This window comes from Crocuta crocuta, unplaced genomic scaffold (assembly GCF_008692635.1).
Source record: "Crocuta crocuta isolate KB4526 unplaced genomic scaffold, BGI_CrCroc_1.0 scaffold78, whole genome shotgun sequence".
Classification (NCBI taxonomy): Eukaryota; Metazoa; Chordata; class Mammalia; order Carnivora; family Hyaenidae; genus Crocuta; species Crocuta crocuta.
In genome coordinates, this window is record NW_027532617.1 from 1,297,904 (window position 1) to 1,311,474 (window position 13,571).

The 13,571-nt window shown below is 45.7% G+C and overlaps 1 protein-coding gene across 3 annotated transcripts in view; it reads right to left on the bottom strand.

Annotated features, from left to right (window-relative positions):
* Positions 1–13,571, bottom strand: part of FAT3 (FAT atypical cadherin 3) — a 520,003-nt gene that overhangs the window by 13,618 nt on the left and 492,814 nt on the right. For all 3 annotated transcript variants that reach the window (XM_077780625.1, XM_077780624.1, XM_077780623.1), the window contains one exon: positions 12,744–13,212. In XM_077780625.1, coding sequence (XP_077636751.1) covers positions 12,744–13,212 — 469 coding nt within the window. The remainder of the gene's footprint in view (positions 1–12,743; positions 13,213–13,571) is intronic.

Here is a 13,571-nt window from a genome sequence, read left to right on the forward strand (position 1 = left end):
TGGCTTCTCACATTCGGGAGATTGGGTGGTGGCACAGGAGGGCTGACTGTGGGTATCAGCATCCGATGAACACATCACACTTACTTTACCCGCCAGTACCCCAAGTGGCATCTGCTCCCTGTCTTCTCACCCCTGCGTTTCACCATCACCAGAAGGCTCTGCCAGGGTGCGGGGGGAGTGGTTACCTGGCCACGGAGAGAGATTGGGAATCTGGGGTTCTAACTGCTGCTCACACACACTTTTGAACAATTCTTATTTTAAGCCCTTCTCCCTATCCCTTCCCCTTTTAGAAGTGACTAATGCCTCCAATTCTTGAGCCTTTTGGGGATTCAGTTCCCAGATCCCCTTCTATTGGTCAGCATTTCAGCAACTCAGTACTTCACTTCTGAGGGGTGCCTGGGTGCTCAGTTGGTTAAGCGGCTGATGCTTGATTTCAATTCAGGTCATGATCTCACAGTTTCTGAGTTTGAGTCTCACGCTAGGCTCTGTGCTGTGAGCCTGCTTCAGATCCTGTCTCCCTTTCTCTGCCCCTCCCCTACTTGCACACACTCTCTCTTTCTCAAAAATAAATAAATGTTAAAAAAATCAAAAAGAAGAAAACGAAGCTTCACTTCCCTCTTCTTTGCCACCTTTCCATTTGCCTCTTACTCTCCAAACTTGTGTTGGCATTGTCTCCTTCTCAGGTGCCCTCCCTCCTACGGCTTATGGCTTATTAAAATGCCTTTACACAGGGGGTCCTGGTTGGCTCGGTCGGTTAAGTGTCCGACTTCGGCTCAGGTCATGATCTCACAGTTCGTGAGTTTGAGCCCCGTGTCGGGCTCTGTACTGACATCTCAGAGCCTGGAGCCTGCTTCTGATTCTGTTTCTCTCTCTCTCTGCCACCTCCCCTCCCACTGATGCTCTGTCTCTTTCTCTCTCTCTCTCAAAATAAACAAACACTAAATTTTTAAAAATGCCTTTACTCATGCAGTAGTGGTGTTGTGACGGTAAGCTGGCACCATTACTGAGAAGTAACCAGTGAGGCTCTCCTCATTTCTAAGATCTTTTCTAAGTGCTGTAAATAACCATGCTCACTCTTATTTGAAGGTTTCTTGGGCTAATCTCTGCTCCCCAGTGACTGATGTTGGGATGTTATAGATTGATTTCTCTTTATTTAAGTTTATTTATTTATTTTAGTAATCTCTACACCCAATGTGGGCTTGAACTCACAACCCCAGCGATCAAGAGTCACATGCTCTTCCTACTGAGCCAGCCAGGTGCCCTGATAGATTGATTTCTATTGGTATACGACAGTCAGACATCTATAGATTGAAATAATGTATGTGCTCGTTTATGTTTACTCAACCCACACTACAGAGAACTCTCAAGTGTAGCAGGACATTAGGGTTGTGAGGGTGTTCACAGGTTCCGAGAAAGAAAGACTAGTCTTCAGAAGGCAGGTGCAGGAGGCAAGAGAGAAATCTTTACATTCACAAGAGAGGACTGAATAGTCCCAACAAGAAACACAAAGGGCCAGAGATTGCGGCTCAGAGAGGCACACATGCTCTTGAATGAGATTCCAATGAAACATCAGGACATGACCTCTTAAGAATGACCACTATTGATGTGTCCAAAGGCAGCTGGTGTGCTGTCTGTGGACAGGATGTAGTAGTCTGAGGTATGATTGAGTTACATTATGCTGACTTGNAAGCTGCTTGCCTTAATGGAATTGAATGGGCTTGATGAAAACGGTAAAAACTGGGAAAAATGCTTCTTCGGGTCACCTGGCTAGTCCCTGGCCAGAACAGCATGCTGCTTAGAGACAGAAGCACTTGTGAGGATGGTTAGATTCCTTCCTTGACTAACGGGAGGGGCGACACAACCACAGGACAGGACTTGAAAGCATATCAGTGATGAGGTGGGAGGGAAGCCACAAGGGGGAATCTTGGGTCAGTGCAGGTAAAATTTCTCCCTCCCCAGCTTCTGTTTGGCAAGCTTCAGACAATTTCCCAAATAAAACTATAGCAGAAGTAGTTGGTCAGGGGGTGGGAGGGCAGGGGAAGCACAAGGAGGGACTGTCTGGGCATAAGGGACATTTGAATTACCATCATGGAAACTGGATTCTAACTAAGGTCATGGGTTTGATTTCTTTGATTTGATGTCTCGGTGCCTTGGAAAATCAGAATTTAAAATGAGGCAGTACCTCTAGCACACTATTTTACTCCCACACATTTCCTGCTGCATTTTGTCATTTTCATTATCTTTTGTGGGATATCTAGTGTTACTGGGTGCAGCTGCCAGCCTGACTGATTAACCTATTCACTGACTGAGTGCCTAAGCCATCGGCAGTGGTGTGCCAGAGCCAGCGCGCAGGGATGTGAGAACGAACTGTAAGATATTCGGGAATTTGCAGGCCACTCATTGAACCATTGGTAGCCTGACATCAGCCACGGTGGGAGTATTTACATCGCTGAAATCAAAGGACACTACAAATTAGGGTTTTTATTTTTAGAGGGCTGATTACGGCACACCCTGGTCTAAGGATTACAGTAGACCCTTACGGGGTCACAGACACAGAAATACACCATCTACCAATAGAGATAATACAAAACTACCATGACAGTAGGCACAGGNACTAAGGATTACAGTAGACCCTTACGGGGTCACAGACCCAGACAGAAATACACCATCTACCAATAGAGATAATACAAAACTACCATGACAGTAGGCACAGGGCACAGCGGGAACAGACAGCAGCGACACCGGAGCTAGGCTGGAGGAAGCCCGGCTGAGGAGCTCTGTTCGACGCCTGAGAGAACTTGCTATCCATTTGGAAGACGGTGATGAGAATGATGATGACGGCAGCTAACAGTCGTGTGAAACTCTGTACCAGGACAATTCTAAGCACTCTCTATGCATAACGCATACATTCTGCAAACAAGCCTATGTCAGGGGTATGATTTTTATTTCTCTTTTCTGGCTGAGGAAACTGGGGTTCACAGAAGCTGGTTACTTATTTACAGTTGTCAGGCTACTGTGGGTCTGGCCCCACAGCTGGGCTGTTGAGTATCAGCCTGAGTTGTATTTTTAACAACTGTACTTCATTACACTCTCTTTCTGGACCTTCTGTTTATCAACAACAGAAGGAAGCTGTCTAGTACCTGCTCTCAGGATCTCAAACCCCTGGGGCAAAGGAGGTAGAGAACGTTTGAAAAAACAGTGCTTTTAGAACTTGAAATTTGGAGTTCTTATGTTAACATGATGAGAGAGAAAAACAATTCGGTTTTATTTTAAGGTGGTCAGATTTAAAAAAAAAATTTTTTAATGTTTATTTTTGAGAGAGAGAGAGAGAAAGCACAAGCGGGGGAGGGGCAGAGAAAGAAGACGACACAGAATCTGAAGCAGGCTCCAGGCTCTGAGCTGTCAGCACAGAGCCCGACACGGGGCTCGAACTCACAAATGGCAAGGTCATGACCTGAGTCAAAGTCGGATGCTCAACTGACTGAGCCACCCAGGCGCCCCAGATTTTTTTTTTTTAATGAAAGAAGAATGAGGGGCACCTGGGTGGCTCGGTTGGTTCAGCATCCGACTCGTGATTTTGGCTCAGGTCATGATCTCACGGTTTGTGGGATTGAACCCCATATGGGGCTCTGTATCTCCTTAGCTCCCTGAAGAGTTGTGGGGACTAACAGCACAGAGCCTGCTTGGGAGTCTCTCTCTCTCCCTCTCTCTGCCCCTCCCCTGCTTCCACTCTTTCTCTCTCAAAATAAATGAACATTAAAAATTTTTATTTGTTTTTATTTTATTTATTCATTTATTTTAATTTTTAAAAATTTTATGTTTAGTTATTTTTGAGAGAGAGGGAGAGAGAGTGCAAGCACAGGAGGGGCAGAGAGAGAGGAAGACACCAAATGCGAAGCAGGCTCCAGGCTCTGAGCTGTCAGCACAGAGCCCGATGTGGGGCTCAAACTCAGGAACTGAGAGATCATGACCTGAGCCCAAGTTGGATGCCCAACCGACTGAACCACCCAGGTGCCCCAACCATTTTTTTTTTAAAGAAAGAAGAGTGAGATCTATTGTTAGACTCTTTGAAAAGAGGCTTGTTGATCAAATGTAACCTGTGATCACAAGATTTTATTTATTTTCTCATTATCCTGGCCTAGGCCCTATTATTAATAATTTTATAATATCAGTAAGCCTGCCATAGTGATACTGAGGGATGTCTAATGCTGTAGTGGTTTAAAATCACTCTCAGTCACTTTATGAAGGGCCACAATAACCATATGAAGGAAAAATAAGCAGCCCCATTAACATTTCAACGCCATGAGGGTGCTGGAGAGCTTAGTGGCTTGTTCAAGTACACAGAGCTGGTATGTGATTGAGTTTGAGCTTGAATCCAGGCTTTCAGATACTAAAACATATCTCCAAGAGGGTATTGGCACTGAAGCTTGTCAGTGACTGGAACTTAACACTTGCTAAGAATGAGGAAGGGCTTGGAGTTAGTCCCCACAACTCTTCAGGGAGCTAAGGAGATACAGAAGATGGACAACATTAGACATCCCTCTGGGAGCCAAATAATCATTAAATAGTAAAATAATGGCATAATAAAGTTACTGCTTTTCCCAAGCATTACCATATGTTGATATAAAACACAAATCAAGGAAACAGAATGTCAAGAGATATCCATCCAGGCATTCTCTGACCACAAATAATATTTTAACACTTTGTAAATATAAAAGAAAAATAAAATGCAGTAGACAACATCCAAGTGTTATTAAAAAGAGTACCTATTTTTTTCTGGGTTGGGGGAGAATGTCACATAGGGAAATCATTAGCAAGAACAATAGCTTAGTATGCGGTCGGAAAAATGCTAAGGACAGTCTATGCATTATCTCATTTAATTCTTGATAACAACCCTATGCTGTAAGTACTATTATTACAATTATTTTACAAATAAGGGAACTAAGGCTTAAATAAGATGGTTTACTCAAAGTTACATAGTCAATAATTGGCAGACACCACTTAACCAGTTCCCAGATTTATAAAAAGACAATAATATTCTTAGCATTGAGATGCATGTTAAAAAAAAGATAGTTATCGCGTCTCTTCCCCCAAATCCTGGGAAAAGGAGAAGAGTATTTTTAAGCTTTGCCTCAAAGCTATGCTCTTGTTTACGATCCTTCTAGCTGTAGCAGATGCAGATGCCTTTAAAAGGTGCACCCGGACAAACTTAAAATGCCCCCTCCCTTCCTTGTGCAAAAAACACTGCAAAACCTATTAAATGCACAAATAGAAACGGTTTAAGCAATTATAGAGTAAATTTGGGCTGTGTAGGCAAATAATCAAGATCATTTCTATCTCACTCTTTTGACTTATTAGCCGTTTTCCAACCTGATTCATCCAGGTAATGGCCTCAATGCTCGGCCCTCCTCTCCAGTCTTGGTGACTCGATTCTGATCAGGTTTGGCTGCCTCGATAAGGAGACATCTGCCTGGTGCACAAAGGTGGAAGTAATGACAAATGTGAACTGGCATTTGGGATCTGAAGTCAGCATCAACCACTAGGCTTGCTGGACTATGGATTTCATTTAGAAACTCTAAGAGCTCACATGATCTGGGGAGGCAGCTGTGAGGTGGGGGTGAGGCCCTGGGCCCTTTTAAGTTCTGGCTGTTCCCCACCAGCGGGGTGTCATCACAGCCTAGCCGCCTGGCCTCCAGGAACCTCCCTATTTTTATCTGATAATTGAACCTCACTAATACCCACTTCATAGAGGATAATAAGGCTTTTGGATTCATCAGCCACAATGTAGTACACAAACATTAGGTGCTTTATTGTTGTAATTATTGTAATTACTATGGATTCTGAAATCAGCTTCATTTCTGTGTTGCCCATCCACCAAACAAGTGAAAGCCATGGGAGTTTCTCACTCTGACTTTTCGGCTGAATACTGGGAAATGCTGAAGCTTCTAGTCTGTGGATCTTAGTAAGTATGAGAAAACTGGTGGATGCATTATCACATGAGATGCTAATCATAAGTAGAGTGAGTCCAGTTGTAGATCATGGCCTCTGTCGAGACTTTGCCATCTCAACTTAGAGTTACCTGACTCTTCTCTTTCACCACGCAGGGCACATAACAACCTTTGAAGATGAGGGGGACCTGTAACCTTCCCCAGGAAAGCTTGCTCACATCTCATACACTGTATGTTGGGCTGAGCCTCTAACGCTTTCTTTGAGGATCTGGAAACATGTGATGTGTTAACAACATTAGGCGCACAGTAAATTCTCACCTCCCAGCATGCTCTTTTGTGTTTGCTCATACCTGACTGTTTCAAGGTTTTGAGGGTGTTTTTTTTCTTTTTATCAGAGTCTATTTTATTAATGCTGTTACCATAAGGTTTTTTCCAAAGTACCAAAAAAGATACCTTGGTATTTAGAAGACAATCACCCAGAAAAAAATTTTTTTTCCCCATCAGCTGCAAAGCTCAGTCAAATTATGTTCACAGTAGGGGAGGCTGGCTGGTTTAGTCAGTAGAACATGTGACTCTTGCTCTCAAGGTTGTGCGTTTGAGCCTCACGTTGGGTGTAGAAAATATTTAAAAATAAAAATCTTTATAAAAGATTCATCCAGTATACTCACGGGGAGTCTGGCTTCTCCCTTCTCTGTCCAACTCTGCTCAGTGGGCCAGTGGGCTGAAGACATACAGGACCCTGCTCAATTCCCTTAAAACAGCTGTGAGGCCACACAAGTGGAATCCATTGGTCACTGAGACAGCAATGGGACCCAAGAATTAACTTAAAGTTTGAAGGCCTGAGTTTATGTAGACCCTTCTAAGTCAGGGACACAAAATACTCAGTAAGACATCACCCAAAAGATCTCAGGCAGTTTTATTGCCGAAAATACTTCTATGCCCAACTCTTGGCAACATCCAAGAACTTGTTGTTTGCAACCTTCTTAGAGGGAGTAGGTAGACACTCTCACTTTTATCTTCAAAGGGGATCTCAGGGTGACCTCAGACTCCTGACTATCTGGGGAGAAAAATTCGATCTTTACACTAAAATAATGATAACAAATGTAGGCCATGGACCTGACATTCGATTCCTGAACATCCAATGTCTGCTTAACTCTTCCAGAATTCACTAACTCACATTCCTGCAAATATAGAGTTTATTGGCATTCCCAAATGTCATTCATTCTCAAACTCAGATGTGCATAGAAGTACCTTGGAGGCTTGTTAAACACAGAGATGTCTGAATTCTACTCTTGTAGATTCTGAGATTTTGATTTGTAGATATGTGTGTGTGTGTGCATGCACACGCACCTGTGCATGTGTGTTCCCCTCAAAACTTTCACTGAGAAACTTTGCCTGGTAGTACGTTTAGGAACTTGTGAATATGATTGAGTGATCTAGCAGAAGGCTTCTCTGACATGGGCAGCAAATGATGGAGGCAAGTACAGAAATTCTCCCTTTCCCTTAACAATCAAGAGACTCTTCTATAACAAGGTTTCATTTTAATAAGGTCCTTAGGTGATACAGAGGCATCTCAGGGTTTGAGAACCACTATATACCATATGTGCAAACAAAAGAGAGCTAGTTTCCATAGGTTTCAGGGCAGTTCAGAGACAGAGAAAAGATATCAGTATATCACCCAGAGATCTTGTTAAAATACGGATTCTGATTCAGTGGGTTTGGGGTGGGATCAGAGATGCTACACTTCTAACATCTGTAGAGACGCCAATGCTGCTGGTCCCTGGGACACATTTTAAGTAACAAGGGTCAAAAGCACAGGTTGGCGTGGGGTAGGGAGGGGGCTGTCATAAACCTGGATCAAATCTTGGCTTCCCCACTTTATTGTGTGATGCTGGGTCAGGTACTTACCTTCTCTGGTCTGTGTTTTCGTCTGTAAAATGGGGACAGGAGGAGGGAAGACTTATACAGATCCCAGAGTATTGTGCACAAGCACTTACAAGGTCAGCAAGTACCAGGACATAGTAAGAGTCTATTAAATGGTAACTGTTACCACTTAAAATTTTACCAACTTTTGGGGCGCCTGGGTGGCTTAGTCGGTTAAGCGTCCGACTTTCGCTTAGGTCATGATCTCGCGGTTCGTGGGTTCGAGCCCTGCATCGGGCTCTGTGCTGACTGCCAGCTCAAGAGCCTGGAGCCTATTTCAGTCTGTGACTCCCTCTCTCTCTGACCCTCCCCTGCTCACGCTGTCTCTCTCTCTCTCTCTCTCCCCTAGAAATAAATAAAACATTAAAAAAAAATTAAAAAAAAATTTTACCAACTTTTTATTTTAAAAGTTAGGCTTCTAGTCTCATGCAAAACAGAATGACGCTTCCTGGTCTGGGGACTGCCCGGCTTGCTGCATTGCTTCGCTAAATTATAGCTTAGCTTCAAATAGGTTTTTCCAGTAATGGGCTCAAGCTGAACAGGATAAGGCATGGAGGATTGGAGGGCTCTGCATCCAGACTGCGGGTCCTCAGTGGGCTGCTCCCTATCCACTGGGTCTGGAAATGCAGGGGTCAGAGTGGGACGAGGCCACTTCTTCTCCACAGCGGTTGCTATTTCCAGGTCATGTTTATGAAATACAGATAATTTTAAGGCTTTAACAGGAAAAAGCCTTCCCTCTGTGGTTGATTTACAGAGTCATACTTATACCCTTATTACAAGTTAGCGTTCTGGGCTCTAACTGCCCTGAGGTTCCCATGGCTTGCTCTTGGGACAGCTAGAGTTATAACACTGGTCAAAGCCGCCGACCATGTCATTCCGAGCTAGCAGACACAGCTCCCTTGCCACTTCATGCCGAGGGTTTGATTGGGTTTGGAGGTGGTTAGTGCAGAATCCTGCCTCTTTGAAAGAACATGCCTCTTGCTGTAGGTTGTCTGCTTTTGAAACTCTGAAGGCTCGGGGGTGCCTGGGTGGCTCAGTCAGTTAAGCGTCCTGCTCTTGATTTTGGCTCAGGTCATGATCTCATGCTTCGTGAGACCAAGCCCCACATCAGATTCTTCACTGACAGCACGGAGCCTGCTTGGGATTCTCTCTCTCTCTCTGCGTCTCTGTGCCTGCCCTGCTCAGGTGCTTGCTTTCTCTTTCTCTCTCTCTCTCTCAAAATAAATAAATAAACTTAAAGGAAAAAACAACAACCTCTGAAGGTTCTGGAACAATGTGCTAGAAGAGCCACAGTTGAAATGTGAAGTCTGTCACCAGGAGAGCCAATGACCAATACTTCAGCATTCTTCAATGGTCAAGGGAATGATTCTACTAAACTATGCATTCTGGAAATTAAGAGCAACACAGAGTACAGGGTTCAAAGAGCAGCAAGACGTTCAGTCACATAACATGTCATCAGCATTCTCGTGCATGAAGTCACACCGGAAGCACCTCACTCTACTTTCTCTAGCCCCATTTCCCTCTTTGCATACCGCATGCATCCTAGTCTTTGATCTGGGGAAGCAAGACTCTCTCTGTGATTAGATACCCCTGCAGCCAAGGGGAGTTCTTCAAGGCATGAATATTCTTTCATTAATGACTCAGTCTTATTCTTTTTAAACCATCACTCACAACTAGGACCTTTATTCTTTTTTAAAAAAAATAACCTTATAATTAGTCACATAGTTTCATAGTTGTGAGTTAAAGGCCAAATCACTGGTTGGTTGTTTTCTTGGTTTTTATCCCCCTTACTATTTGACACCAACTTTGGGAATTTGCAGAGAGGATACAGGGACCTAGACAAAACTTGGTCTGATATGAACAGATCTTGGGGGCAAGAAAATGGATTCCCTCTCCTCTTTTCTTAGAAGCTGACGTCTCAATCCTAGTACCAAGAAGCAGGTAAGATTCCGCATCAGAGGGGGAATTCTGTGCCTTTGACACCCCAGAGAAGCAACAGAAACCCTCTTCTTGGATTTCCCGGTGGGTGGTGAGGAGTTTCTTGGCCCCTGGGTTCAGTACTGTCGTGCATGAGACCCCCAGACGGCCGCATTTGGATCATGCCCTGGGGACTGCTGAGGTAGAAACCACTGGGCATCCTCAGCTCCACAGGTACAGTAGGCTTAAGAGAAGGGAGTTGTATAGAGGAGCAGATGAAGAAAGATACTTCCTCTGTTTTAGAAGAACATGGATCTCCATGTACAAAGGAGAGACTTGCGCTGTGGAATGGTTTTTTTTTTTTTTAAATTTTTTTTAAAGTTTTATTTATTTCTAGGAGAGAGAGAGAGAGACAGCGTGAGCAGGGGAGGGTCAGAGAGAGAGGGAGTCACAGACTCTGAAACAGGCTCCAGGCTCTGAGCTGGCAGTCAGCACAGAGCCCGACGCGGGGCTCGAACCCACGAACCGCGAGATCATGACCTAAGCGAAAGTTGGACGCTTAACCGACTAAGCCACCCAGGCACCCCTGGAATGGTTTTATCACCTTGGAAGGAAGAGTACCTGTTGTGGAATCGCAACCTCAATCCCAATCATGGGCCAAGTGGGGAGCAGGGGACAAAGAGGAATATGAGAGAGAACGGAACCTGTAGGCCAGGCTGGGCCCCTGGGGAGAAGAAGCAAGTTCGTTAGGCCATGTGACAAGTATACAGCAGGTGGGTCCTCAGTGCTGAATTCTGGTTAAACCAAATGAGATTAAAAACTAGAGGAAGGGCACCTGGGTGGCTCAGTTGGTTGAGCGTTGGACTCCGACTCAGGTCATGATCTCGAGGGTGCACACTGGGCTTGCTGCTCTCAGCCTGTCAGCACGGAGCCTACTTCAGGTCATCTGTCCCCCTTTCTCTGCCCCTCCCCTGCTTGTGTGCGCGCGCTCTCTCTCTCTCAAAAATAAGTAAACATTAAAAAAAAAAAAGTAAAGGAAATCTGTGCTGATAGGAGTCACACTCACTTAATTAACATACCTGCACTGAATACTTAGCTCACGGATTTGAGGCAATTAAAATGCACACCGAAGAGCAAGATCCCCTAGTCTTCTTCCTTACTACAGTGATTATTATTATTATTTTAACGATAACCTATTGTGGAAACCCATAGCGTTGCCAGAAAAAACAATGTCCTGCCGTCGTTAAAAGTATGTTACAATTTGTGGCTATGTACCCAGCATTTGACATGGAGTGGTGTTCTATTTCAACCCAATTTAATTATATGCTCCTTTTATATATCGTGGATGGCTCACACTAGCAGAATTGTTTTGCCTGGTGAAAAACTGGCCATGACTTGTCATAATGGGCTGGTTTATAGAACCACTGAAGTATAGTTACTGCCCATCATTCGGGAATTATGGCACCATAACAACCCTTTATTTACATATACTGCTGAGACAGTAAAAACAGCAAATAGATTTCTTAAATCGAGACGGCAGAAATTTCCCCCCGGGGCACTTGGCCCTCATTGTGGTGGTAACATATGCAAGTCTGAATAACTTTGGTGTCTGTGTTTTGGCAGTGCATCATTTTGTGGACAGTTTATAACATTCTAATAATAAAATGGACTCTAAATTTGGACTTGGGCTTCACGAACGTTAGATGGTAATGCACACAGCAGAATCTCCAAGTGATTTGTGAGGAAGGTTTAAATTTGCTAATCACACTACTGCTGAGAGACTCAGCAAGGACCCTGAAGTGTGATGTGTGGCTGGGCTACTGGAAGGTGGTAGAGCCTTCAGCTCGTGGAGTGCCTGACCTAGTTTATGTGAGCACAGAGACCACATCAGGGGGAAGTCAGGGATGCTCTCATTTTCAGACTCCCAGGTTTCCAACAATAGAAACCTTCTTTACCCTTCCCCTGCCTTTTTGGTCTCCCCTGTTCTTTCTTTACCGTGATATATGTTTTGGGGAAAAATTATTGGGGTGAATCATCATGGTGTCACTGACTGTTTTCCTGCCCTGAGATTTCATGTAAAGCACCCTCTCTTTATTCCTGACTTTCTGCCTTTTTATAGGATTTCCACTAGATCTATTTTTAATACACATTTTTACTTATTAAAATAATTCTTTGTAAAGTTTATTTATTTTGAGAGAGACAGAAACAGTGTGAGTGGGGGAGGGGCAGAGAAAGACAGGAAGACGAGAATCCCAAGCAGGCTCTTGGGATCCACTGCGCTGTCCGTGGCTCTGGGGGAAGTCAGGGATGTGCTGTCAGCACAGAGCCCCACAGCGGGGCTTGAACCCAAGAAACCATGAGATCATGACCTGAGCTGAAGCCAAGAGCCAGATGCTTAGCCAACTGAGCCACCCAGGCAGTGCCCCTTAATACACATATTTTAAAGGCATGCTGCAAAACATCGCCAACTGTATTGTCATTCCAGGAGTGGTGGGTTCAACTCTTCCTTCCTTTTAGCTTACTACTGAAGTGACATGTCTGCAGGACAAAAGATTGTGTGGGATGTCAGTGACTCAGGCGGCAGCCAGTCACTCTCCAGGGACACACAGGTAGCTCAAGGAGGCAAATACTTAAAAGTGGGTCCTATTCCTCCCCAGTCCTGGAAGGATGTGGGGTGCCCTGGGGAGAGGGCGGCCGTGATAGCGACTCTGGAGTCCTGGGATCACCGCCCTGCGTTTGTGGGTTGCTGCAAGTGCTCACCCGCTCTGCCATAATCGCCAAGCCCCCGGACCTTCCTAAAGAGGAGTAGGAAGGTTGGCCAGCATCTTGGGTGAATGCTCCTGTCACTGAGGACACCTGAGTAGGTTATGCCCATAAAAGCGAGTCCCTCCCGGTCTGCCCAGCCCCTCCGCCCCTCACCCCTGCCCGGCAGGTGCCCAGGCGGGGCGCACTCACCCCCGGAGGGCAGGCCGGCGCAGGTGCCCCCGTGCTGGCACGGGCTGCGCTCACAGGCGTCGGGGTAGAGCACGCAGCCCAGCTTCAGCTCGGTCAGGCCCACCACCTCCGCGAAGCTGCTGCGCTTATTGTGCAGGGGCAGCTCGTTGCTGTTCAGCGCCACCGAGTCCAGGCAGCCCTGGAAGCCGCTCAGCACCTGCGTGACCCGCGTGTCCGTCAGGCTGCGGATGTTATCCGCCTGCACCAGCGCGCCGAAGTAGATGGTGCTCTCGGTGCTCAGCGTCTGGAAGTAGAGGGGCGCCCTGCGCCGCTCCACGTAGCTGTCGTCCAGGGACAGGCTCGTGAAGTTGCGGTTGAGCTCCAAGAAGACCGAGTGCCAGCTGCCATCGTTGACGGCGCGGCCCGAGATGCCCAAGATCCCCGGGCCATTGCCACAGTCCAGCTGGAACCACAGCTTGCCGTCCACGATCTGCGTGAGGAACGAGCACGGGAGCACCTGTCAGTATGCATCCGGCAATACATTCCCGGACATCTTGTCCCCACCCTGTCCCAGGCAGGCTTTAGGATGGACAGTGCTTTTGATCCAGTCATAAACCTGGTGTGGTCTGATCTCTCCCCATTGTAGGCCATGAGAACACATGCCTGAAATGTCAGAAATCTTGCCACCAATAACAGGAACACAGCTGCACGAATCCACAATTGTATTTCAGAATGTTCCTATTCTTTGCCCTTTGACATTTCACAGCAACATCTTATTTAGGGTCTGTTTATTCTCTGCACCCTTCTTAGTTATTACCACCACAGGAATGATTTCTGTCAACTCAATAT